The 23,046-nt window shown below is 41.5% G+C and overlaps 1 protein-coding gene across 5 annotated transcripts in view; it reads right to left on the bottom strand.

Moving 5' to 3' along the window:
* Positions 1-23,046, bottom strand: part of TMTC4 (transmembrane O-mannosyltransferase targeting cadherins 4) — a 54,230-nt gene that overhangs the window by 6,396 nt on the left and 24,788 nt on the right. For all 5 annotated transcript variants that reach the window (XM_081003030.1, XM_081003031.1, XM_081003032.1 and 2 more), the window contains 9 exons: positions 17,619-17,716; positions 15,574-15,666; positions 11,284-11,445; positions 9,369-9,571; positions 6,443-6,614; positions 6,197-6,328; positions 2,373-2,452; positions 765-872; positions 522-663 (listed from right to left, as the gene is read on the bottom strand). In XM_081003030.1, coding sequence (XP_080859156.1) covers positions 522-663; positions 765-872; positions 2,373-2,452; positions 6,197-6,328; positions 6,443-6,614; positions 9,369-9,571; positions 11,284-11,445; positions 15,574-15,666; positions 17,619-17,716 — 1,190 coding nt within the window. The remainder of the gene's footprint in view (positions 1-521; positions 664-764; positions 873-2,372; positions 2,453-6,196; positions 6,329-6,442; positions 6,615-9,368; positions 9,572-11,283; positions 11,446-15,573; positions 15,667-17,618; positions 17,717-23,046) is intronic.

Raw genomic sequence — 23,046 nt, 5'->3', positions numbered from 1 at the left:
ACTTTATGCAAAAAACAACAACCATGTATATATTAAAAAAAAATAGTGAGTAGTGCTATATTTTGGGGACAAGCTCTTGAAAACAATTTATAATGGTCAAAGCCACGAAAGGCAATCTGCAGTGAAAGTTCTCGCCCACTGATACTGTAGGAACAACACACAGGAACATAGGAAACTGCCTTATACGGAGTTGGTCCATCTTGCTCAGTATTGCACACACTGATCGGCAGAGGCTTTCTGGGTTGCAAGCAGGAGTCTCTCCCACCCCAACTTGGGGATTGAACCTGGGACCTTTTGCATGCAAAGCAGATGGTCTGCTATGGGCTGGAGTGCAGGGCTGAGGATGTGCCCTTCACCTACTGCATTCTGAATATTATTAGGAAGCTGCATGAAACATGCCAAAGTACTGCTGTTTAACCACACTGTTAACATCTAGGAAGTATGCTTAAGTTCGCCACCGAGGCGACATTTCATCTTAGTCTCTTGCTGTGATTAGCACACATGTAATGCAGTACACTTACCAAACGTCCTAAATTATAGTAACAATCTGGGTATTTTTTTCGGTGTCTAATTGCAGTCCAGTAGCTTTGCTCTGCTTCTCCATACCTTCTTAAGCTATTCTGCACTATTCCCAGATTCATCCATGCCGCTGCAAAATCAGGCCTAGGCAGAATTGTTGGATACATTTAGTATATAGGACAGGACACAGCACTCCTTTTATATGCTCTGCAACAACAACTGGAATTGTGTATTTAAAAACGTACTGTATTTGTACAGCTAATGACAGCAGCTCTTCAGCTTCATGGAGTTCATTCCTTTCTTTCAAGATATTTCCCAGGTTGTTCATAGCGTGCACATATTTAGGATTCAATCTGGGTATGTAAAAGGGGGGAAATAATTACTCATTGGAAAAAAGCAGCTTGACTCATTTTTTTTCATTTACACTACAGTAAATGAAATCTGCTGGATTGATTGCTTCTGTCGACAGGTGTCTTTTGTACAGGTACTGTAACGAGCTGGGATTACAGGTAAGACCTCTCCCTTACAGCAGGTGCTTCTAATCTCAGCTTGTTACATACAGTGAAGATACCAGGTAGCTTGACATCTGGCTGGTTGATAGGGGATCAAATACTTATTTCACTCATTATAATGCACATCAATCTCTGACTTTTTTCTTCTGGGTTTCTGGGGCTTTTCCTGTTGTTATTCTGTCTCTCACAGCTACAATAAACCTACCATTAAAATTATGGACTGGTCATTTCTTCGTCAGAGGGCAAACGGGCAAATTTAGCAGGCGATCAAATACTTTCCCCCCTCACTGTATATAGCCACCAACTCATGAGACTCCACCTATTATTTGAATCTCAACCTGACCAAAAATAGGAAATTTACCCCTTAATCATATATTAAATCACCATCACCAATCTTATCTAGACTACAGTGATTTATTTAAAAGGAGAGACAGGAAATGGTGCCCTTTCTAGAACGTGATGCAGAAAGAAACAACTATATTGTAGCTTCATTGCTAGGATGGCTTTGCTATCAGTGGTGCTTGCCTGCAGAACATGTTGAGCACATGCAGAGGATAGTGCTATTACCCAGGCATCATTATCTTGCTTTAAATTTAAAAACAACAACAACAACAACAGGAATACATGTCTCCTTTATTCATTTTTCTACAAACACATGTCATCCCTTTTATTGCCTTCATTCATGTGCCCATACTTAATTTTGTTAGGTTTGTACTACCTAATTTTCTTTTGGCTTGCTAATTCTGGAATTTCACATGACTTCCAATACACAGTAGTCATACTTGCCACTATGATCGGATTGCACCCCTTAATCTGTGTATTTAGGATACGAGATATATGATATATGAGTGTATCTGTGTGCACACACTGTAGTATGTATCTCCTAACAACAAAAATATTGGATTGAAATTTAATAACCTATCGTATTTTCTACTTTTTCAGCAACTACCCAAATCTGGATTGGGATGGGACCACTTCACAATTGTTTCTTGTGTTACATCGCCAACATTTTTACTCACACTGTGTACATTTTCCTAACCATAGTGTTCTAAGCTACATTCATTCCCCGCCCCCCATGGATTAAATTCTCTTTTGAATAATTCAAATAAAATTAATTTATTTTAAACAGTGCCAATAAATGCTATATTGTGAATATTTTTTCCCTGTTCCTCTTTTAATTCAGTTTTTATTAAAGATTTTCTTGTGTAACAAACAAATGAAAAAAAGGAAAAGTGCATATAGTGTCTCCACTTTCAGTTCATAGAGCCTTTTTCACAGTTTGTTTGCATTCATTGTGGGACACTTCCCTGTTCCTCTTTTAAACAGTAAACTGGCACATACCTGACAGCTTCCCTGTAATAGTTGATTGCAGCTGTTTGGTTGCCTTTATCAGCCAGGTTTTTGCCAACGTTATAATGAACCTGAAAGTAAAGGCCAGAAATGTATTAATTGTTCCATACATTTATTACTCTTAGATACTAATAATGCAGCATTTATCTCTGCAACTGCAATTTTGAAAATAGATTTATGGTTTAACAAAGCATCTTTCTTTTGTTTATAAATATATATACCACAGGTCAAGGTAAGTGCAACCTTCTTTGAATAATATGCATAATTTACAGTGATGTGTCAAGCTTCAAGAAGGGGATGGCTTGAAATAAAAACTACATTTGTGCTTTGACCCCTTTTCCCAAAGCTGATGCTGAGTCAAGCCTCTGAAGTTCAGGGCCAGGCTCAACATTGTTTGTGTGGGCCTACAATGTTATCTCTTTCCTTACACAGTGATAGTATGAGGTAGGATATATAGCAGGGACTCCATTAGGCTTTTAACACAGTCATGGTATGTTCAAATAGCATCAACAGCTGCCAGGAAAAATAAAAAATGTAGCTGAAGAGAATATGACACAAGAATTAGAGAGAAGAAAATAATAATCAGAGAACAAACATCCCAGTGAAAATGCAAGTCTTCAAAAACATTTATCCAACTGAAAATTCATGCCTATTGGTTCTGCTATGTTTTGGTTGAATGTGTTTTTTAAATTTCCAACACAAATATTTACAGAAAGTTGTAGGTCAGCAAAGAACATATTTGAACTACTTGATCTTCTGCTGACTCTGCAAATTTCAGCCCTGCAGGTTTCTGGAAGAACTCTTTTAGATTGGGGGGGGGCATGCAATTGAGTCCACAGCAGGCCCAAAATGACGTAGAAACCTGCCTCTCCTTGTACTGGGCCTATGCCTACTTCAGCATCATAGGTTAATGGTATTAACCAGTGTTGGTGCCTATGCCTTCGCTTAGCATGCTGACATTAGCCACAGAAGAGGGAAGGAGTATACTTTTGTTGGTTGTGGCAGCAGCATTCCGAGCCAAGTAGTCTAGGCATCCCAACATGTTTGTATACCAGCTAAGGCCAGATCAATCTATTTTTGTTGTTGTTGTTTAGTTGTGTCCGACTCTTTGTGACCCCATGGACCAGAGCACGCCAGGCACTCCTGTCTTCCACTGCCTCCCGCAGTTTGGTCAGGCTCATGTTTGTAGCTTTGAGAACACTGTCCAACCATCTCGTCCTCTGTCGTCCCCTTCTCCTTGTGCCCTCCATCTTTCCCAACATCAGGGTCTTTTCCAGGGAGTCTTCTCTTCTCATGAGGGGGCCAAAGTACTGGAACCTCAGCTTCAGGATCTGTCCTTCCAGTGAGCACTCAGGGCTGATTTCCTTAAGAATGGACATGTTTGATCTTCTTGCAGTCCGTGGGACACTCAAGAGTCTCCTCCAACACCATAATCTATTTTTACTCACCAGCAAATACCATTCCCACTGCCAAACAAGTGTAACAAAGCCATTGGTTACACGATGGCAACTAATGAATCACTTTTCCCTGCCAAGAGCACCTTGAAACACAATGTGAAAGAAGGGTATACTTTTATTTTATTTGTATACAGCCCTCCATCTGTTTATCTCAGAGCAGTTCACAACATAAAAATATAAAATTAAAAAACCCCAAAATGCATAATAAAAGAACAAAAACAAACCAATAATAAATTCAATAAATAAATAAACTGCTGATCTCCTCTCACAACATGTTTGAAAGGGTATCAGATACAACAAGCCAAAGGCCTGGTTGAAGAAAAATGTTTTTGCTTGGCGCCTAAAGGTGTATAATGAAGGCGCCTGCTGAACCTCCCAGGGACATCATTCCACAAACATGCACGCCACCATACAGTATATCCAACTCCAAATAGACCTTATGTTTTCAGAATTAAAACAAAAAGGAAACTGCCATATTCACAATTGAGGAAACAGAAGCCAGAGGTCTAGTTACATCTTTTACAAGCATTCTACAATAAGGATGTGTAAAACACTGTGTACCACAGAGTGCGGGAGAGGTATAGCTGCATTTTGTTGTGTGACAAAAAGGAATGGTTCAACCATGGGGTGGAGCTGCAGCAGTGCTGTTCTGTCTGCATGGGCAGTGACAGAGCCAATACAGTGCTCCTGTCTGCATGCCCTTATTCCTCCTGAATAAGTGGGCTAGACAGCTCCTGCCCACTCCCAAACCAATCAGGGGCAATGTGTTCCCTAGATCCACAAAGATTACCGCTCTTGGAAAACAAATGCTATACACAACAGCAATATATTGAACTATTATAGTTCCTCCGTTGTGTCTCCCTAAGGAACCCTAGGGAAATCAGTTTATAAGAGAGATGGAAATCTGTAGCATGCAATCCCAATTCTTTGTAAGTGCCCTACAGGTTTTTCAAAATTGGCTGCAAATACTGGTGATACTGAACATTTTGTTTGCTTTGGGTCTTAAACTTCAGATTTTGTGTACTTTTTTTGGCTCACCAAACACAGTAAACTGCCTTTTGCTAACTTTCAGTAGGAAATGTGGGACATAAATTCAATGAATCATCACCACCACCTTTTAGAATAAAGCATAGGCTAGAAAATTTCTAGTTCAGGTGTTTTAACTTTTCTGCATAAGCTAAGCCCTGAGAAACAGATTCGGACTGAGAAAAGGATATGGATTGCCAAGCTCATTCATGAACCAATACAACTTTGATGCTAGGCAGATGTGATACACTGTTGCTTACTATTTTATATCCCACAACTGCTTTTAATAATGCATAAAAGCAGGGATTGACCTGATTTCCAGAGCAGCATTATGCATGCAAAGAACAATACAGATCTTGAATTGTCTGTGATCCTCTTATGCTCATTCCTGCCATTAAACGCCACAGTAAAAGAAATCCTCTGTGCGGGATAACTTTTAAGGTTGCATCTTTACTGGGACTGATAGTTTTGCTTGGGAGTTAAGCAAAGCAGTGTGATTTCTTCAATTGCCATTCCTTTAAGCCCAGCTTGGAAACCTGGGCTGCAAACCAGCATATGACCACTTAAATTAAGACCAGGTAACCTGGCACTCAACACTGAATCAGGGATCTGAATCAGCGGCGGAGGAAGCCGCTCAGGCACCTGGGGTAGCGCGCCCATAGGGGTGGGGCGAGGGCAGGGCACACCGCGAGGCTCCTGAATCTGCCTGCCTCCTCCCACTCAGCCACCCTACAGCTAGTGGGGGGGAGGCAGCCTGCCTGTGTGGCTTGGACATACTGCAGGCCCCGCAGTGAATTCCGCCCAGCATTTTGTCACCTCCCTCAGTGGTGACACCTGGGATGGCCCACACCGACTGCACCCCCTTCCTCCGCCCCTGATCTGAATTAGTATTCACCAGCCTTTTCGGACCCAGGACCCACCTTTAACTAAAGATTGTTTGGGGACCTGTTTATCTTTCTTTCTTTCTTTCTTTCTTTCTTTCTTTCTTTCTTTCTTACGTTTGCATGGCGGTAGTGTTGCGGTTGCAACCTACCTTGCATCAGGCTGCAACCTGGTAGTAGCTCCCGACACACCAGTTGAAGACCAATGCTCTAAAGGATGGGAAAGGCACACAGAAATGTACCACAGGGATGTAGCTACATTTTAGATCCAAATGACAGAGGAACAAAAAATAGTTTTTGAACTTACTTGGTGGTGTGGGGAATGACTTAAATGAAAACACTTTCAGATTTTTAATTTCCTTTACATTTGTTCAAATTTTTACTTCAAAATAGGGATTTGCCTTTACAGAGTGCAATGCATATGGCTAATGCATATTACTCCAAAACTTACTTTTGCATTCAGTGGACACACAGACAAAGCACTCCTAAAAAGTTGTTCTTCAGATCTCCACTGGTTACTGCGGATAACGCAACGCCACACATTTACCAACAAGAGGCCCAGCAGAGCAGCAACAAGAAATTTCTTGGAGAGAAGAAACACATGTTAGGAACCACATTTAAAGCTCTGTGTGTGTGTGTGTGTGTGTGTGTGTGTGTGTGTACCTTTTGTCAGTTATATGGATCCTTTTGTTAGTACCTTTTTTTTAGCTTGTCTGCTCAATAGACTGAATCCGTATGTAATCAGCATGCAATAGCCAATACTCGGGAGGTAGGTTACTCTTTCTGCAACAACAAATCCAACTCGAAAGAACAGATTACTTGCAGGAAGGAAAGGGATGATGAGAAACCCCAAACCCAATGTCAGGATTCTGGAAGGCAGAAAGTAAGTTACAGGATGAACAACGCAATCATGACTTCTTATGATATTTTTATGCTACAACTTAGTATCTGCATGTAAAAAGCTGGGGTTTCAAAGAATCTAATTGAATTCTGTCTTTTTAGCATGGAATCTTTAGAATCCATGCCAAATTCCATTCAGTGACATCAGAAATACGGTATCATATGGGAAAAATTCATGCCATGGCTCTTTTCTATACCAATATCTTCCCAGGAATGGTAATGCTGTTGCATGAAGGAACTGCTGCATGGGCTCCTCTGTGGGGAAACCTGGAGATTTCTGATGCTACTAAGCAGGGTGGGAAGGAACTACTCAGTGGAAGATCTCGTATCATTAAAGGTCATGTTGGAAAAGACTCCAAGCAATCAGTTGTGTTAATGATGTCCGTGTGCTTGCCATGCCATGTAATAGTTTGGTGATCCAAAGTTTAACATAATGTACTCAATCTAGACATTCTAAATATGTATGGGAAGCCCTTGTTTTGAAGGGGTTACCTAAATGGGAAGGGGAGTATTTAGTAGGGGTGTATAGCAGCTCTTTGCTGGGGCTCAATAATGAGGTGAACTGGGGTGATTTCACCACTCCCTGAGCTGGACCACAGGGTCACCAAAGCACCCAGTCACTCTCCCCACAAGACCTCATGTTGCTCTTCTGCTCTATAGTTTTTGTACTATACTTTGTGTAAACTATATTTCTATGTTTCCCTCCATACCCATATGTTTCCCTAGGTCCATGGGCTTTGCAAAAAAGCAAGATGTTCAGAATGCTATCTGTGAAGCACTAAAGTGCTCGGGTGATTTTGTTGTTGTTGGAAGCAGAGCAGCTGAAGATTTTTATTTTTTTAAGTAAGATGCTTCATTTATCTTTTTTTTTTTAGGACCACTGTTTTGCTTGGGCGAGGGGTGGGAATCCTCTCGAGTGCTTCAGCGCTCCACAGGCACTATTCTGAACACTTGCACCTTGTAATGTCTATCTATAGGAGGACACAAGCACAAGAAAGTTAAGCCAGCTGCTATGAAGCTGCTAATAAAAGTTATTTTAAGGTAATCAAGAGAGGCAACCCCCCACTCCCTCCTCAAAATTATGAAGCCAATATGGATTTGCTGGTTTTAGTCCATTTCTGGGGGAAAAAATGAAAGTGTTATTGACCTTTTCTTTGTTTAAAATGTCACATTTTAAAAAGTTTTCTTGCACAAGACCCCCTGGAACTACCCGCCTGCGATTTGGTAGGTTTAATGCACTCTAGAGAAGCCCCCATGCCTGTAGATTTAATCCCCACTTCTGTCATAAGGGCAACAAGTTACAGCTGTTTTTTAGATTCTCCTGATATTTAGTATGTATAATGAGAAACACTAACAGACACAAAGTATTTCCTTGTGGCATCAGGGTCTAGTTTTTAGCAAAATGTCTCTATAATATAATTACTTTTTTACCACTGGTATCACTGGGCCCAAGAGTTCTTCCTACTTTATGGTTTACCACAGATCATGTGTATTTGCTTTGCTTTCCCCCCACTATACACAAGCACAAATGATTAACTGCAAAAATCCCTGTTTATGTCAGGTCTCCTTTCTGTGATTCCAGGATACGGTTGTGTTTGTGCGTTCTGGATATCATCCAGGAACACATGTATGGAAGAAAATATTTTGATAGCTTATCATCCAAATATTAGCATACAAACAAAAAGAAACTTTTAAGGATCTGCCAAGGAAAATGGGGGCAGGGGATCCAAAGTATCTTAAGTGAAAAATTCCTGAAGCAAAAATGCAAAATGTAATCACATCTATGTGTTGTACGCAAACCAAAAAGATGGCAGCCGGCCCAGGGGTTAAGAGCGCAAGCTGTGACACTGCTGGTTCAAAGCTCACACCTTAGGCAAGCCACTATTTCGCAGGAATGAATACTACCTTGCAGGACTATTGTAAAAGTATGGAAATAATGCACATGAACTGCTATTAAGACTCAAAAGCACTATTAGGTCATTTGTTTTTATTTATTTTTAAAGGGAAAAGCTGGATCAAGATTAGCAAGAATCCTTGTGAAGGAATAAAAGGCCAATTTGAACAAGGTGCAGTTTTGCCAATTAAAAGGATTAAATGTTTGGTTCAAGAACACCAGAACAACACCTGTAATATCTTCTCAAAAAATATTGTTTCATCCTCTTAAAGCAACTTTCATTTCTGTAAAACGACAGGGGTTCCCCTAGCCCACCCCATATTATTTTCTCTCTGACTGTTTACTGATGAAGAGTAATCACTCTGGGACAGCATTTTATTTTTTTAATCAACAACCAGAACCATTTTTTTTCTAAAAGTTTTTTTCTTAAGGCTTTTATTATTATTATTATTAACAAAAGAAACATTGTGGAAAGAGGCGAAGGAAAACAACATACTTCAATTACACTTTATTCTGACCACAAATTACTTTTTACCCCCTACAGAGTTAAGGATCTGAAAATGCCATTTCAGAAAGAACATAAAGCAGCCATCCGTACCTCCCTTTTACAAGTTTGCCTCCCCATAGTCAGTGTAAAAAAATGATGGAGCCAAATTGGGAAGAGAATGCAAGTTGGAGCTATAAATATTTATTTGAACTGGGTTTGCCAAGGTATATTGATTCCACTGATTTGTTGTTATTTTTTAAAAAAAAGGAAGAGGAGGAAGATGAAGAGTGTTGGAAATAAGAAAACCCAATTAGAAATTTAAAATTCAATAATGTCGTTTACCTTCTCTTCTGGCTGTCTTCAGAGCACAAGGCTTGGCACATCAGAGCAATTAGGCAGAACCAAAGAACTGCTAGTGCAATTATTCTCCAGTCACTGACTGATTTAATAAGGGGCACGCAGCCCATTGACCAATCAAAACACAGCCACCAGGGACACAGCAGCAACCATGCATTCAACGAATAGTAGTAATTATAGTTTATAGCCTGTCAGTCAAAGGAAAAACAAACATTTACTTCATACTGAACTTTAAGAGGCTGTTAGGAAGGGGGGAAGGGGGTAAAATCACTACTACTTTTTCAGATCGTCTAGTTTTTATTTAAGCCTCCTCTTTAACAAAACTGTTTATCAGATAAAACACCTATTGGCTCCAAGACTCTAGCCTAATCAAATGTAAGTTAATTAACGTTATCTCAGTGTAATTGCATGTTCTGCTGTCCCCTGTTCTCCACTCTACAAATTTGGCTGCCCAAAAGAATCTTCTTTTCTAGGAAGGCTTGTATGGTTACAATCCAGTGTGTGCCACTGGCAATATCCCACTTCTGGCTTTTGCTCAAAGTTCTTTGGCTTCTGCACCTAACAGTGGGCTCTGCCTTACGCAGCTCCAGAGGTCAAAGCATAGAGAACATATGTGACTGAAAAACTACGGCTACTCAGATCAAGACAGTTCCGTATCATTAATCTAACCAGAGTGTGGTAGATCCAGCAGAGCCATTAGACATTTCCAAAACAAAAAAAATCCCCTGATCCATAGGTGAGCATTAATTTTTTTTAAAAGAAAAAGGAGTGGGGAGACCTTGGTAATATGCCCCCCTTGTGGTGCCGGCTTAAGCTGGGCTTTGGGCAAGAGGCACGAGGCTCTGACAGGGTCCCACAGCCCTCCTACCTTCTTTTCGAAGCCCAGTAAACACTTGTCTGGCTTGGGAAGGAGGCTGGAGGATTCTAGGACCAGTGGCGTGCAGCCAGTGGCTTCAGGGGACTAGGCTAGTCCCTTAAATGTTCCCCTGGCACCTCTGGCCCCAGGAAGCTTCTGCCTGGCTTAGGCAGGAAGGAACGATGCTCACACGCACAACGTCGCAACATACCACACACAATCACCTTCACAAGCTAGTCCTCTGGTCCTAACTTTTCCCCTATGAAAAATTTCACCGCACATCACTATCTAGGACCCTGTCAGAGACCTCACACCTCCTTCCCAAAGCCAGGTTAGCACTCACTGGGCTTTGAGAAGGCCACTCCTTGGCTGTGTGCCCAGTGTGACCACACTACTTGCACTACCCAAAATCTGCCTCTGACCCTGGAGAGAGGGTGACACCCTCCTTGGGTGCTTTTGCCTTGCTGGAATGAGAGCACCTTGAACTGGGGTAATGCCTCATGAGCTTGGAAGGGAGATGGACGTGTGTGTGTGTGTGTGTGTGTAAACCTCTGCATTTTGCATGGCTGGAATGTAACCCACTGTACAAAGCTCAAGAGTCATGTTCGTTCCTCCACCCCTTTCTGCCCCCAGCCCTGTCCACAACTGGTGTGTAGCTGTCAGAAGTTGCCCATAAGAAATGTGGACATTGGACACACCCGATTTTAAACATTCACATTCTAAAAGCATCATTCATTCAGCACCCTCAAGGAATGACGCTTTTACCACTTTGATGGTTCAACTCTTATAAGCTATGTAAGAACACACAAAGCTGCCTGATGACAAATCAGACTGCTGGTTCATCTAGTCCAATACTGTCTACTCTGACTGGCAGCAGTCCACAAAAGCCTTTTTGCAAGCCTACCCTTGGGAGTTGCCAGGAACTGAATGGGAGAACTTGCTACGTACAAAGCAGTTGTTCTGGAAATGACACATGGCTCCTCTGCTTTATTTTTTAGTCCTTAATTTGTTAGCTCACTGAAAAGCAATGCCTTTGCCACTTACCCTCACAAATATACTGTCTGCAAATGAAGCTGGGTTATCCACTTCAGTAAACGCCGGTGGTCCTGTGCCCATAATCCTCCAGCGCACATACAGCATGGTGGCTCCTCCAGATAACAGAAGAGTCATCCTGAACAGAAGTCCTTTTCTAAACACCACTAGGCTCTAGAGAGGAAGAGCAGAAGAAAAGGAAAAGCTCAGGTCATCACAACTTTTCCCTTTTAAAAACTGCAAATTCAGACAGATGGGTGTAACAGAGAATGTGTAGTGGGGGAGAGGGGAGGTAGTACTAATGCTTCTCTAACTTTGCCATCTACTGACCCAATTAATGATAATGATGATAGTAATAATAAGGGCTCCTGCGCTTGTAACAGACACATGGTAGAAAAAAGTTTGGTTGCTGTATTGTACTACAGTGATTTAATGGTGAGTGAAGCCATCCCACTATTAAAGACATCATATCCCCATACAGGCGAGACAGAGTACAGACAATACAACGCTGCCAACAAAGACTCTGCCAAGCATGGAGCGAATTGTACAAGCAGCCCTGCGCTGCATTTATATTCCATTTTCCACAGAAGTGCAGAAAATCCACAGCAGTCAGTGTGGTGCAGTGGTTAAGAGTGTTGGACACAAGTTCAAAGACCTATGCTGCCCTGAAGCTCACTGGGTCACCACCTCAGGCCAGTCTCTTAGTCTAACTTACCTCATAAAGTGGTTTTGGGGTGTGTGGAGAAAACCACACGCAGCTCCTTGGAAGAAAGGTGGGATATACAGTACATGGACTTAGGTGCTGCCTGGTGGCGCTTAATGGGGTAGAAGCAGGAGGAGGCAAATTGATGCAGTAGCCTGGAGCTGGTGTAATAATCAAGCCCAATTCCGCCACCGCCCCTCTATTCTCTTTTATGAGGCTGCTGCTAACGGGGATCCCACCAGTTACATTTCTGCCTACTGGCACATTCAGTGAGTAGAACATGTGGGATGTAAACACAGGAGCAGTCAATGACAACATTCCTAGAGTGTACATGTTAGAACATGGGGAGGGATGTCTGTCCAGCAAGCAGGTAAACTTCCTGGGGATGGACTTCCTCCGCATGTGACCAGAGGTGGGTGTGGCCTCACCTGTGCAGGTAATGACAAAAGCACAGGGCAGGCAGCCATCTCTCTCTCTCTGCCATTTTCTTTCGATGAGGAAACATCTAAGGGTGCTCTCTTGGCTCCCAGCCAAGAGAGGAGATAAGGACTATCTTGCTACAAGATAGATTCTGAATGTATGTAACCTTTTTAAGCTGTCTGCCTTCTGGGATCATATTGTGAACAGAACATGAGTAAACTCTTTTATAAAGACTGTGTCGTGTCTTGTATTTTAAGAGGGAACAAAAGGGGAAATTACCAGAGTAATTATTATAGAGGTTCTAGCGAACCTGTGCACACGTTACCGTTGCGAACTTAAAGGGGAATGTTTATAAACTCTGCTGATATTTTGGGAACTTGTTAGCACAAGTTGGATAAGGATATAATTAGTCAATATATCCTCTCCTGCACCCCAGAACATTCCCACAGAACATGGTAACTTTTGTGCCACCAGAAACGGCACTGGTGTCACTTGGCATGCAGAGGCTAGAGGGCTGGGTGAAGAGGTACCTCCATCCAATTCATGACCCCATCCCATCTGGCTCAAAGGGTTTTAGTAAGTATCCTGGCTTTTAAAGATAAAGTAAATCTTGAGTCCCACTTGCTGCGAAAGAAGGGTAAAACCAATGTGGGCAATCTCAGAAGCCAGCTTTCCCCTGTTGCCATTCTGCCACCCTTACCCAGTGGACTAAGATTTAAGACTTTGATGCGCCTATCCAGGATCGTGAGAAGACAGACAGTTTATGCCAGCAGTGGAAATAGATGAACCAAGAAGAAAAACAACATTCTGTGCCCAAGTAATCCAGGATTTCTGAAGAAAATAGATAGGTCTCAAAGCCTCTCCTCAGCTTCATATTTATTTTTATTCATGTTTGGAAAACTGCAGGAAGAAGCCTGCATATGAGAATCAATGGTGGTCCCATTTGAATCCTGGCCCAAATTAAGTTCAACAACTGTGAGCCACATGATAGCGACATAAAAGTTTGTGAGGCAACTGTCGTTATAGCAACACTGCCAGTTACTAGTATAGGGTACAGATATGAAATTCTTCAGCATATCCTCATATTATTAGTATCCTACCTTGCAGTATTACAGACACAACAGGGAACTGCAAGAACATGAAAGTCTAATAAATAAACTTGCTGTTTGCTCTGGTTCATCTACACCATAAAGATTTACAATAAAACATAGGCACCAATCTTCAGCATACTGACTTGGAAATATGCCCCACTGAAATCAATGGGGTTTGCTTCCAAGTAGGCACGTTTGGAGTTGGTTGCAAAGGGAAAGAAGATGCATAGTATTATCAAAGCTTTTGATCAGGCATGCGAAACAGCAAGTTTCTAAAAAGAATCTGTATATATTTTATTTGTTACATCAGGCACAAGAGTACTCTCACTGCTTTAACCACCCTGAATTTATAAAATTTAGAATTTATCATGGTGGCAATACTTATTTAAAGTATGGAACAGCCACGATGACATAGCATTTCTTACTCAAAAACCACATGTAACTGTATTTAGCATTTCACTGTATTTGACAGATGACATGCAACACTTTAAAGCATTCGACTAACAAATAAATAACCGACACCCTGTTTTATTTTGTACAGTGGATACGCAATGTAATATGAGATTTGGCAGCAGCTCACAGCAGTTGACAATTGCTAAACACCAAAAACAATCAAAGGAGACTGCTAACACTAGAGTTTCAAATTCTGCGGTAAAATGTCAAATGAACGCTTTAATTTTCAGCAAAGTTTTTTTTAATTAAAAAAAAACATTTAGCTTAATGAGCTACATTGCAGGGGGTTGGACTAGATGATCCTTGGAGTCCCTTTTGGCTGGGGAAAGCTCTCACAGAAGCCATTAGAGAGAAAGAGCTACATTAGGAGGCTGAGGTTTGGAAATTTGAATAGTCATTTGGCTAAAAAATTGAGCCCCCCCCCCCAAAAAAAAAGGAGGGAGAAAAAAAGGAGAGAAGGCAGGAGAGATGCTAACAAGAATGGGCATCAGGAAGAAAAATCTAAGGGACTTAAAGAGATGCATGTTGTAGCCTGGAAGAGGTTTAGGAAGAGAGAAGCAAGTGTTGGTCGGTCAACTTGGGGCCAGTCAAAAGCAGGATAAAATGGAATGAAAAGTATGGACTTACAAGAACAGAAGACAGTAAAGATATGAAGCTAAACAAAGGAGACCATAGGAGCCAACTCAGCTTCCCCAATAAAATATTTGAGGGGCATTGCCATTCAAATGGTGTGCATGCACTGTTTCTTATGCGGGGCAGGGCTTACCTTAACCCCCCCCCCGGCCAATATTTTATTCAAGTTTGGACCCCTGAAAGTAAGCCTGGAACAAAGGTTCCCATAAGGCAGGCATAGGCAAACTCGGCCCTCCAGATGTTTTGGGACTACAACTCCCATCATCCCTGACCACTGGTCCTGTTAGCTAGGGATGATGGGAGTTGTAGTCCCAAAACATCTGGAGGGTCAAGTTTGCCTATGCCTGCCGTAAGGCCTAAACTACATAGGGTGAGGACTGAGGAAATTCTGTACGCTACTGTTACAGGAAGGAAGTGAGCAAGCCAGGAGACTTTAAAAGTTCAGGAAGGCGATTTTTAAAATATATATATTTGCATTATATTTTTTTAAAAACCCCACACACAAAACAGGGACACAAATCTACATATCACTTATTCATCTTAAGGTGGCACAAAGCACAATGTATATTCATTGTTAAAAAAAAAATCCAAAACAAAAAACAGAATTGTGATCGGAAGACAAGAGTTGCTAGGTCTGCCCTATTGGAAAATGAGATTTTAAAGGATGTAATTTTGTTATTCTAAGAAGAGTTAATCTGATCCACATGATTAACTAGTTTTAGTAGCATTCCCTCTGATATTCAGAGCAGTGCTCCACAGAACAGTTGCAGTAAGTCATGTTAAAGGATCTGCAATATTGAGGCTTATTGGGGCTGAAATCATGAACACTCACATTTTGAAGGCAATGTTCTGTCATAGTGTTTGACCTCCAAATAATCTCACTTACTAGATCAAAGAACAGCTTGCTCTTTCATGCTGCTGTAGATGTATTGACGCTAACACTTAAATGCTAACTGTATGAAGTTAAAGCGGCAGCTCTTTTAAATATATAAATGGAATCACCTCCAGCGACTTGTCCTTGCGCAGTATCTTCAAAAGAACTTCCAAAATATTGAGCTTGTTAATCATCACAGCATCAAAAAGAGCGTTCAAACCCTAAGAAGACAGGGATGAAAACAAAACAGGGAGAAGGTGAAAGAAGGTTAAGAAAGAGAAAGGAGAGATTTGTCTCGTTTAAATTTTGGTATGTATTTACACTATCTCCACTGCCTTGCAGGATATCGTCAAGAAGGGAAAAGCTAAGGATTAAACACTATACATATCCAGAGTGGAATCCCTAAGATGGTTGGATGGTGCCTTATATGCCTCCTTCTGGCAACTCCTGCAGCCAAACTGGTGCCAAATGTATTGCTCTGCTTTCCTTTGGGCTGTATCAGTGAGCTCGAAAGGAGGGACGTCATCTGGACAGCCCAGGACCTCCATACATACTGCCCAGGATTGTGCCCTGCGAAGGTCACTTCCTAATGCAGCAGTTTCCCTTCACCGCCAGAGGCACAATCCACCGTCTCTTGAGACAGATGGATACCAACAAGAGTTACACCATGCAGTTCAATAATTACTCTGGATCTGTGTAGGTCTCTTAAGCCTCAGTTCAATTACTTAAAACAAGCCTTTCCCAGCCTGTTTTGGACTACATGCTGGCTGGGGTTGACGGAAGTTGTAGTCCAAAATGTGTGGAGAGCACCAGATTGGAGAAGACTGGCCTAATCCACTTCATTTAACTATTTATTTGTTTAAACAGAATTTCTATAACTGACATGAAAGTTTTTTTGTTTTAAAAATCCGTATATACATTTTATGAAATAAATATATACATTTTTTGAAATAAATAAATAAAAACAGCTGCTTAATTTCTGAAAACCTCTAAGCGGTTTACCATAGGTCATCCTGAATGAACTGTGACAAGCCCAGTGTGCTTCTCCTCCACGTGCAAGAGAAGCAGGGAAAACACTTTGGAACAAAGCTCAGATCAATGTTAATATACAAAAACACCTGAGAAACAAACCAGGAAGTTAATCCAGAGTTTTGACATCTCGGTTTGTTTAAACTAACTTTGGTTAAAATAAGCCAGTGTCCCCAAATTTTTAATGTGGCCCCCAAGTGAAACTGTGGTTTATTCTACAATGAAAGGGGAAGATTTATCTCTCCTTATTTTGTCTGAAAAGGAGGAGGGAGCAGTGCCTCAGCCTACAGTTCACTGCAACTCATTCATGAGGGCCTTCTCGGTAGTGGCACCCGCCCTGTGGAACGCCCTCCCATCAGATGTCAAGGAAATAAGCAACTATCTGACTTTTAGAAGACATCTGAAGGCAGCCCTGTTTAAGGAAGTTTTTAATGTTTGATGTTTCATCGTGTTTTTAATGTTCTGTTGGGAGCCGCCCAGAGTGGCTAGGGAAATCCAGCCAGATGGGGGGGGGGTATAAATAATAAATTATTAATTATTATTATATGTTCATCCACACCATTCTTTAGGAGTTGATGGAACTGGACTAAAGCTTGAGTGACTTCCATGTAACCAATAACTTCCTACTGTCATTACATGAATGCTTGTATAGCATTGCTATGAAAAGTCTTCCACACTATGCCTTCCTTGCATGTGGTGCAGAGTTGGGTCTCACACCAAGAGTCCTAAATTATCAATCTCATAGAAAGAAATGGGAACAACGAGGCAATAAGACACTCTTGCAAGTCTTAACCAAGTATAATGCAGACAGACTTGGGAGATTATTCATGGAACCATTGGTGTACATTCTTCAGTAACACCAACAATAACTCATGTAGTGAAATCAGCACTCAGCACACCTTCAGACTTGGCGAACACTAAATCTGAAAGCATTTGCAATAGAAATCAGAAAACAAAAACAGGAAAAGAGGAAAGATTGTAACGATTATCGTTGCTGAATTTACCACGTTTTCTGTAAGACAGCCTAAGCGATGCACAAACCATAAGGGACACATATTTTGCCATATGAAGAGAGTTTATTTAACAGTGAGCTGCTTTTGGCTGATAAGAAACGTCAATGTTTAACTGTTAAGAGAAGACTTACCAGTATTGTGATTCCTTGTTCTTTACACAGCATGGCTAGAGCTCCTAGGAGGACGCTAAGTAAGACCCAGGCAGTAGAAAATTGGGCTCCTTCTTTACCTATCAGTTTAAAAACAGGGCATAAAGAAAAGAAACTGACAACATATAGAAGCATTGACATTGGCCCTAGGTGGAAAGCTGTTTTGGAATAAGTTCTGTCATTCAAGGATATGCTCTTTGTTAATTACTTTAAAAATGTTTAAGATAAGAGAAAATGTGGTCTGCTTTTCATGGTTGAAATTTTTCAGTAAGACAGATAGAATGTAGACACACATGTTCATTCCATTAGCAAGTTACTGCCTGACATTAATATACAATAAATTCTGTTAGCAAATTTTAGGCTTCTGCTACAGATTAAGAGTACAGCACCAAGCTTTTTAAAAAGCAATAATTTGCACATAGATCTACCAAGCAAGTCAAAAATATCCCTCTGAACAAAAATACTGTGATTAAAATTGGCTGCTTTCCCAATACCAAATGGGAATTTTCTGAAGCCTTTCCACAAAATGTTATTTCGCACACCCTTCCCCCCACAACAGTGACTTCAGAAAACCCTTCCATTTGCCAACTCCGTAATGCTACTGATTTCAAAGTCACAAACAGAGGACCTGTTCTCACTTTGCATTCTGTGCTCCAATATGGATACCCACCTAAAGTGCAAAATAAATGTCTCTTGGTTCGTCGGAAAGGAACATTAATAATTAATTAATTAACGTTACTTATAATTCAACAGTCAGGGTCAAACGAGACAAAATAATGGAGATCAATGAGTGGGCCTCCTTTCTTTTTTCATTTATTTTCAAAGCAGTCTTCGAGTTCTGAACGGGATGAGGATCACTGCATTGGATGATGGGATTTAAACCTTCCCCCTGCACCATTCACGCAGTCTGAACACATACTCCCCACAATCTGCTAGTTGTCCGGTTTACCTGTATGTTTGCGTACCTGTATGTTTTCCTGAATAAGGAAAATAGTGCTTACATTATAGGTGCTGGTTTTGACCTTTAAAGCCCTTCACGGCCTAGGACCCTCATACCTACAGGACCGCCTCTCCCTGTATGGCCCACGGAGAGCCTCAAGGTCCATAAATAGCAACACCCTAGTGGTCCCGGGCCCTAAGGAATTTAGATTAGCGTCAGCCAGAGCCAGAGCCTTTACAACACTGGCTCTGACCTGGTGCAACGCTCTGCCTCATGAGACCACGGCCCTGCAGGATCTGATTTCTTTCTGCAGGGCCTGTAAGACAGAGTTGTTCCGCCTGGCCTTTGGCTTGGGGCCAATTTGATTCCCTCCCCCTCTTTCTTTTTTCTTTTCCTTTCTCCTCCTGCGATGAGGCTACATTTTAATATTTTAATGTTGTATTTTAATTTTGTTTTTAAGTTGTATTCATTCAACTTATTTTTATTATTGCTTGTTAGCCGCCCTGAGCCCGGCCTTGGCTGGGGAGGGCGGGATATAAATAAAAATTATTATTATTATTATTATTATTATGCTCCCAAACAAGATTTGTGGTAAGGCTCAATACATGTATGAGAGTCAAAGTACTGGACTAGGACAACCCAACTTTCAATCCCCATTCAGCCATGAAACTCACTGGATGACCTTGGTCCAGTCACGCTGTCCCAGCCTAACCTACTTCACAGGGATGTTGAGAGGATAAGATGGGGGTAGCTGTGTGTATGTGCCACACTGACCTTCTTGGAGGAAAAGTGAGATATAAATGTAATCATAAAATAAATAATAATAAATGCATGCAGATCCCTATACTACATATGACAAAAGCAACATCTAGACCAGTTCACTATGGGAATCTTTTCAACTCATCTTAAACCTTTAGAAAGCGATGGGCAAAAAGTAAATGCATTTCATTTCTAAGATTCTTGGGCCAGCATCAATCTTCGCTCTGAACGGGAATACAGATCTATGCTAAAAAAGCACACTGATGTTCAAGGTTTGAAAATTCTATATATTTGTATATTCATTTGTGTGTGTGTATGCGCATTTTTGCATGCACAATCTTCATTCTCATCCCTAAAATGGGCATTATACAAACTTATTTTTAAAAAAAACTTATAAAAAACCCCCCAGAATATAAAGTCCAACAGATCCAAATAGTCAATTTAAGTTTTGATTCTCACTCAATAGCACCGAAAATGTAAAGCAATGAACAAGTGCCAGCTATTACTCTGGCTGCACACATGCCAAGTGTGCTAATCAGCTTAACGAAGCACACTCCCTACAACAATGCTGCTTTCTCCCACCACGATCTCCTTTCAGAGAATGGAACTCATTCCTGGTTGGCACCTGAACCGAGTTTAAACTGGTGCACCATATTGTGAGAAGGCACTCTGCCACCCTCACCAGATGGCCACAAGTGTAATCCGTGCCAAAGATTTGCGGAAAGCATTTGATTCCTGTTCCAGAAAGCTAAATGCCCACAAGTGTTTCTGTCATTTTATATAAGAGAATCTAGTTTACAGAAATAGATTAAATTCATACTGCGAGGCCATGCAACTTGTACATTCATTTTATGCTCCAATGAAGTCATTGTGGGACTGAGGTCTATTTGGGTCGAAGGCTTGGCTGAACATTTACATTTAAAGCCTGGGTTCTCCCTCTAGCAATTAATAGGCAGCTTTGATTCCAAAGGTTAATGTGTAAGAGCAGAGACGGCTCTGGATTTGTACCATAGCACTACCCAGTATCTGACACAAATCATATGAATTGATGAAGCAGTGGCCATACATAAACAAAAATGGGGCTTGACATGGAATGTTGCAGTGTATCCCTGGGAGGGGAAACTGAGGGCCACATTGCCTTATAGGAAAACATCTGGGGGCCACATGCCAGTGGTAGTTGCGAACCACGGGAGAAAGAAGGCAGAGCAATGGACTTTGTTACAGTAGGTTACATTCCAGCAATACAAAAGTTAAGAGGATTCTGGATATAGACCACACAAACATCTCCATCCTTTATTCGGGCAGGAAGCATTATCACAGTTCAATGACACATTCCAGGCAAGCTAAAGCACACAGGGGAGTTGCCTGGAGCAGGGCTGGAGGGAGGTTTGGCCTGGGGAGAGATCCATGGGCCTGAGATTCTCCTCACCTCACAAGTATTCACTGAGGAGAGGCATGTAGAAAGGAAAAGGCTGCATGGTGTTAGAGAGCTCAGGTTTGAGACTGTCTCCTAGTCTTCAACCAGGAAATTTTACAGAGCAGGTTTTTCCTTTCCCCCCTCCTTATTAAACATCCCCATATAGCACAGGGAGAATTATTTTTAAACCTTTCCTATAAGCTGTTTGGAGCCTGAGCAAGCCAGGGTCTTCTCGCCCCCTAACCTCCATTTTTCTTTTTCTCGTCTCAAGTGCCACCCTAACATTCCATATCTCAAATCCTCTCAACCACCATCTAAATTCATAGATTGAAATGAGCCTCCTTGGGGTGTTTTCTGGTCCCATGCTGCTGAAGACGGCAGCAAGCAGTGGGGCTACGTAAAAAGTGGGTAAGGTTAAAAAAAAAAAGGAAAACGTAAATGACCCCTGGACGGTTAGGTCCAGTCAAAGGCGACTATGGGGTGCGGTGCACATCTCACTTCAGGCTGAGAGAGCTGGCGTTTGTCCAGACAGCTTTCCGGGTCATGACTAAACTGCTTCTGGCACAATGGAACACCGTGACGGAACCCAGAGTGCACGGAAACACCATTTACCTTCCCGCCATAGCGGTTCCTATTTAACTACTTGCACTGGTACGTTTTTGAATTGCTAGGTTGGCAGAAGCTGGGACAGAGCAATGGCAGCTCACCCCATTGCACTGACTCGAACCACTGACCTTCCGATCAGCAAGCCCAAGAGGCTCAGTGGTTTAGACCACAGCGCTACCCACGTCCCCTGCTATGCCAGGTAACACCACCCTCAAATGTTGCACGCTCCGATCCAGCTCTTTCTGCTCCCCACCCCAAGATCCACACATACACAAAGTGTTCTAAGGAATTTGTAATGCTGAGGGAGCTAATAGTATCTACAGGGGGCCTACAGTCTGCCCTCTTTCTGGCTCCCTTAGACTGTTTCCCCCACCTCCATGATTTTAGAGGAGCTATGATTTGTCAGCAGCGTACACCCCCCCTTCTTTCAAAACAGGGAGAAGCAATGGTGGGAGGTCCTTTCTTTGGAATTCAATGTGAATCCAGAAGTTTTCTCTCTCTAGACAATGAGATGCATTAGCATTTTCTTATCTCTCTGCCACTAACTGTAAAAACTCACACAACCAGAAAACCCTACATGAAGCTTAAGTATTGTTGAGAAGTGTAGAGGTCATTAAAATACAGCATAGCAGAGGTATACATAAAATATATACCACAGATCAGACAAGCGCAAAGACAAATCCAAATGATGGCATATAAATATTTAAAGAATTAAGGAGGTTTCCCTTAAAAAGCAGAAGCTAGCCCAAGTGAGTTAATATTTAAAAACAATGTAACTGTATAATGAAGCAAAAGAATAATAATATTGATGAGTAAATTGGCAAAGTCATAATAAATCATTGTTCTGATTAATGGCACAAATGTTAAGATGAAAAAAGCATGAAATAAGCACAAGGAAGGTACTGCAAGGAAACTGAGGAAGATTTTATAGCCATTGGGCTGCTCTTCAATATGGTGGTGGGGTACCTGGATCTGAAACATTTTGTTTGAACAGTGCATCTGAAGAAGTGAGCGAAACAGAGGTAACAAAGGAGACACAGTAAGCCTGCAACTTAATGTGCATTTAACTTGTGCACATTAAGCTTTACACGCATGGCAAAAAATAAAAATAGGATGGAAAGGGGACAGAATGGGATCCTGGGAAAAACTGACTTTGTTTCGACTATATATGATTTTGGCTTTAGGCACGATGCCTGGAACGCAATCAGTGTTTTTTTCTAAAATTAGGGGGCTGGTACTCACAATTAAGTTACATTAAGTGCCACACTTTTAACATTTTGGGGGGAGGTGCCAGTACTGCGTACCCTTGAGTGCCCCCAGAGAAAAAACACGGACCATAATCCTGACACAATCCTCTTTCCATCCTGGTACCAGTCTATGAATTACTAGCCTCCATGTGGTTTTTCAGTCAACTGTGTATCATCTGGAAAGGTTTCTTCTCATTCATAATTCTTCTAACCATATATCGCATCTCTTTTAGGCCTGCTTCATATATGTAGAAGCATTTTATGTGAAGTAGGACTTGCATAGAGCTATACACACATGTATCTTACTTATAAGCCGACCAATTCATGAAGTATAAGGGTATCAGTGACCATTAATTATTATGGCTGCATACTTCCTCCAGGATCAGCAGCAACATGACTCTGATTATCAGCTGTTGGAAAACAAAAATATCCTGCTAGGAG

The sequence above is a fragment of the Podarcis pityusensis genome (assembly GCF_964106645.2).
Source record: "Podarcis pityusensis genome assembly, chromosome: 4".
In the NCBI taxonomy this organism is placed as follows: domain Eukaryota; kingdom Metazoa; phylum Chordata; class Lepidosauria; order Squamata; family Lacertidae; genus Podarcis; species Podarcis pityusensis.
Note: the sequence above shows the minus strand (reverse complement) of the source record. Positions and strands in the feature narration are given on the sequence as shown.